The following is a 5,314-nucleotide window of genomic DNA, read 5'->3' as shown; positions in this document are numbered from 1 at the left end:
GTGTATTGCATTAGACTGGGACAAGCCATGTTATAAAGTGGTTCTGGATTTTTTATATATATATATATTTATATTTATATTTTTATTATTATTTTTTAGTGTTGGAATCTATAGAAGTATTAGTTTTGGAAACAGTCATAAAACCCTATGGACTCTAAAGATTTCGTTCTTACCAAGCTTCCCATCTCGTTTCTGGAAGAGATTTTTAGATATACAGGAGATATAAATACTTTCTAAATATTTATCTGCCCAAGCTGCACCTATCTCAGTATATATAGGGATGTTTTCACTCGCTTCCATGTGTTTTGATTAGGCTTTTATCTTCCACATGTAATGAAATGACAGTAGGGTCCTGCTTCCGTTAAAATAAAAATAAAACTGGGTCTCAGAAAAGTACTTTGAATCCAGTGTGCTGTATATCTTAGTATTGCTAACAGTGTGATAAGATGAAGACAATTTCAATGGTAAGTCATAGTTTACAACTCAACAAAAGATTATCTACAAATAATAGTCTTTGCCCATCTAAGAACAGCAACACTCTGCAGAGGTACTGGTGTCCACAAGGGTACATTGATGTAAAAGTCCACATGCACACGGTAACACAGTGGAATATTTTTGCCTGTTCTAAAACAATGTCACACGTCATGTCAAGTCCATTAAATGTTATGTTGGCAACTTGGGACAAATACAATTCTGCTCCTAAATAGTTCATGCACTTTAAAAGTAAGTCAGACACCTGCTGCTCATATCAACAAACTGATGTCTGTGAAAGACAATAAACATTCTCAGTGTGAACAAATATAAATATATCTGTGAATGTTATTTGTCAATGCAATTTAAAATTTCAGACCTCCTTAGGGAGTGAGAAGAACAGATGCAGTTTCATTCGATCTTTTTAACAGCAGGCAGGAGAGAATATAATGTCAAGGGAAGACTTTTTATCCAATGCTGATATATGATGCAAAATTTACAGCTCAGTTGTGGAGCTCTATCAGTTACTACGAAAATGTTAAAACAATTTAATTTTGTGGTTATATTGAACTATGGATGTTGATTCTTTCTGTCCCCTTACTTGGTCCCTTTCTTAATGAATACTATAAAGAATAGGATGTTAATCTGAATTAATATAATGAGTCTACTAAATGTCATGCTTCAGTACTTCATGTCTCAGGAGATTCAGGGATGTACAACTGGGCAGATGGAGGTCTATTGTTGCACTGCCCCTTTTACCTCTAACACAAGGAGAAGTTGTACTCTGAAGACATAATGCCAAGTCTCTTTCTTAGATTGTAAATTTGTGTACAAATGGCAAATTTGGCCATTGGATGAAAGTTTTCACTTTTTGGAAAACGTATGGGGGATTTCATCTTCATCGGCTGAATGAGAAGTGGTTCACAGGATGCTTTTGTAGGAGAACGAAGAACGAAGGAGGATTACTCTGGCTGTTGATCTCTACCCCTAGTAAGCAACCATGTCATGTAATCCTATTCTGTAATTTATCAAGCTTCAACTTTAGGGCTGAAGCTAGGTGGGTTTGTGCCTCCATTTTATCCAATGAATTCCTTGTGAGTGAGGAAACCTCAGACAATGACAGTACTTTGTTTTCTGTTCTGAGTTGCTTATTCACAATTTTGTCTTCTGACAAAATAAAAGTTTAAGTCTGGAGTTTTTAAGTTGGAGTCCAAGCTGCTAGCTCCATATGGGCTACACATGTACACAAAGCATTACGCTGTTAGATACAAAACAGTGCCAGAAGAACAGTGCCTGACTTTCTATTAGCCCCCAAAAGCTCATCTTTCCCTCCTCCAAATATTGACACTACTGAAGCCATATCATAGCAGGTATATCATATCAAAAGGTGTATTCTGATACAGTCAGCACTCGGAAGTAGGCTAACCCTTTCACTGGAGACTGTGATCTGTAGCAGGAAAACTGAAGAATTCCACAGTTTAATATTGATGAAGATGAAAGCGAGTCATTAAAGACTAAATTCAGGCAGTAGTTTCTGTCTTTTGTCACATTATGAGCAGCCCTTAAAAGGGGTAGTTTGATGGGGGACAGGAATATTTTTCATCAGTGGTCAAAGAATTCCTGAGTTTTAATTCATGCATCCGGAGAACTGTAAAACTAACCAAGGACAAATATGAGGCTGCTGAAACATGAAACAATTAAAGGAAATCCCAGCCTAAATCATAATCTCCAAATGGAAAGTGTCAAAAAAAGAAGTTTCACTGGATGTTCATTCCACTTTTTCATTGTCTGTTTTTGGTGAACTCTGTTTACGTTTGAAATAAATTTTTTTTGTGGGTTCACTCAGGAGAATTCAACATATATATCTTGTTTTCTTGAGAAATGCCAGTAACACTAAAGCAACTGAAAAACTGAAAAGTTGTTTACAGAAAGTTGCTTTAAAATTCTGACAGAGTGATCATTTTCTGCTGCCAGTGACAGTGGTATGACTCTTGTCTGGCACTGACTGACTCTAGCTAAGATCTGGGTTCTGTTTGTTTCAGATCATATTTGACCATCATCACCATGAGCCCTGGCCAGCATTTTTTTTTTTTTAAAAAAAGGTTTCAATTAAATTAATATCTACATTCAATTAATCTAATTCAATTAATCTAATTCAATTAAATTAATATCTACACACCCAGTAAAGTATCTCTCCTCTGTATGTATTTTTGTTAAATGAAAAACATATAGCCAATCACTGGAGGGCAAAGAAAAAGAGAGGAGTCACAATATACCAGTGGGGAAAGCATGAATGCCTCTCAGAAATCTTTGCCCCACTGGACCTGCAGGAAGGGACTACACAGCCCTGAGGCAGGAAGAGACTCCTCAAGGCTTCAGAAACCCCTTAAAACTTTCTTTTTTCTACATTTCCTCACACTAGCTTGTAAGCCAGAAAGTGATTCTTTACCTGCCAGAACTACATTGTGTACCTACTGTTGGTTTACCCATGATTTTTTTATTATTATTATTAATTAATTAATTAATTTATTTAACGCATGAAGATACACATCACATTTATATCCCCTGGAAGTTCTTCTCTTTCTTCACTGATTAATATTTGTGCTGATGTAAATTCAAAGCATCTCCCTTCATTTAATCAATAAATTCAAAAAGTTTAAAAACAGAATTCAGCTCCTCTTTTTCAAGGGGTAAAAAAGACTGCTCATTTGAACTCACATCAGTAATGCATTTGACAGCTTGTCCTCTACATACCTCTGTCTCCCACCAGTCAGAAGTGACAGTGTGTTATACTTGTCATTATAATGCATGGTGAGGAACATTTTTATCCATAAGGATATCTTGGGTTGCAGCAATTATTTTTTCAGAAAAAGATACTTCTCAAGGGAAAAAAATGAAAGAACTAATAGGGACAGTGAGAATAGATTCTTGCAGTACTCTCAAGCATAAAATAAAATAATTAATGTTATATTTGAAATAATAAATTAAGGCAAGATTTATTTACTATACATCAATCTGCTTTAGCTTTTTGGAAAAAAAAACTATCATTTTAATTAAGACATCTGATCAGGCATTTTATCTGTTTTTGGCAAGTTCTGTTGTACAAACTTAGTTCTCTTTTAAGGCAAGAATATACATTGGAAAGATTGTGAAACTGATCTGAGAGAGCCTCTTGCTTAGCAAATCATTGTAAGCCCACATTATCTTGATTCATTTAAAATTTTCTTTGATGTAACTTGATGATAAGCATTGCAGGGTTATGCTCCAAATAACTTTCAGTGGTTCTTCTCTGATCTACTGTTGTTAACAACTGCCAATATCAGCTGTGTGTTTCTGAGGAAAAAGAAAAAATTTCTATTTGGAATACCCTGTCCAGAGTAAAACTGTCATCCTTTTCATTGTTGTTGACTTTCTCACAAAGTACTAAGTTTGATATTTCATACATTTGATAATGTGGAAGATTTAATTATTTGTATAAGTGTCCATGTCTTTCCAGATGCTTTTCAACTAGATTAAATCAATACTTGGATATGTCATTTTAAGCACCAACTTTTAAAACTGTTAGTCTTCCATTAATCATCACTGTATTTTTGCTAAGTATTTATATATATTAAATGAAAAAAAAAGTCAGTAATAAAATTATGCTAGATCCAAATCTTAAGATTAGAATATCCCTAAATTTTTGAGTTTCGTGATATTTGTGGTGAAAATCAGATGTAGCTGATTCTGTTTTTTAACAATGAGCAAACCAAAACCTTACACAACTTTTCAGAAAACAAAGTTTTGAAATTCACCACAAAAAGTTTGTTAATTGCCTTAAAGATACATCTAGAGACTTGCATTTATTATCAGCAATATATTTAAGAGGGAGATAGTTAAAATCAGGTTCTACAGATTTTTTCACGTATATACAAAGCCATACTTTTAATTGATTCCCATACATTTTATATTAATTATGTGTCTGTATCCTCAAATATCTTGGGTGCTTTTTTTTTTTAATATTATAATTATTATTAAGGAATGTTACTATTGCTATATGTTATATTTAGAAGTATTGCCTACAAATTCCATCTGAGATTTACCAGTACATTTTATTAAAACTATTCAAACAGTTAGCTCAAAGCCTGTTTGTGTTCCAGAGAGTTCATAATTTAGAATGGGGTGTGGAAAGGAAAAGAATCAGCAGAGGAAATTTGAAGTACACTCATTAAAATAGCAATACCTACAGTTACACTGTCAGGCCTAGCTAGTTCCTCAGACTAGCTGAGGAACAATGGGAAATACTTAAAAATGTTCATACCCTGTATCAGTACACTAGTGAAACGGCGTTTATTAGAAACTTCTTTCAAATATTTATTCCTTATAGAAAATTCCCACTGAATATAAGTACTTCTGATTTTTTTAAAGAACATCTTTAAGACAAAAAATCAGTAAAGAGTAGAAAAAAGAATTTGCATCTCTCCATCTCCAACAGTTTTGGGGCTCAAAATATTTTGGGGCAGGAGCAGATTTGGTATTGTTCTAAGTCAATTCACTCAGGCTGAGGAAATGACGAGAAGGAAACTATTCCTCTGTCTCAGGAACCATGTGGGGCTCTAAGATAAGGCAAGCAATTGCTAATTTGAGTCCACAAGCAGGAAATGTGATACATCTATTTCCTTTCAGACAAACAAAACAGTTCCCTGGCAGCACAAAAGCGTTGCTTCTACCGCTAAATCTCAAACATTCAGAAACTCATTGCTACACTGTGGAGATATTGTTTTGTATCTATCATTTGGATGTTATGGATAAAAACAGTACTTACTCTCTGACCACATGGCCACCAAAGTTTTGGGGTAAGCTT

General features: G+C 34.3%; 1 protein-coding gene across 1 annotated transcript in view; it reads left to right on the top strand.

Annotated features, from left to right (window-relative positions):
• Positions 1 to 5,136: 5,136 nt before the first annotated feature.
• MYCT1 (MYC target 1) overlaps positions 5,137 to 5,314 on the top strand; it is a 29,481-nt gene continuing 29,303 nt past the window's right edge. The window contains exon 1 of the mRNA XM_083830716.1: positions 5,137 to 5,306. Coding sequence (XP_083686842.1) covers positions 5,255 to 5,306 — 52 coding nt within the window. The 5' untranslated portion in view covers positions 5,137 to 5,254. The remainder of the gene's footprint in view (positions 5,307 to 5,314) is intronic.

Source organism: Anser anser (assembly GCF_964211835.1).
Source record: "Anser anser genome assembly, chromosome: 3".
In the NCBI taxonomy this organism is placed as follows: Eukaryota; Metazoa; Chordata; class Aves; order Anseriformes; family Anatidae; genus Anser; species Anser anser.
The sequence above is the reverse complement of the archived record's forward strand: the minus strand, read 5'-3'. Positions and strand labels throughout refer to the sequence as shown.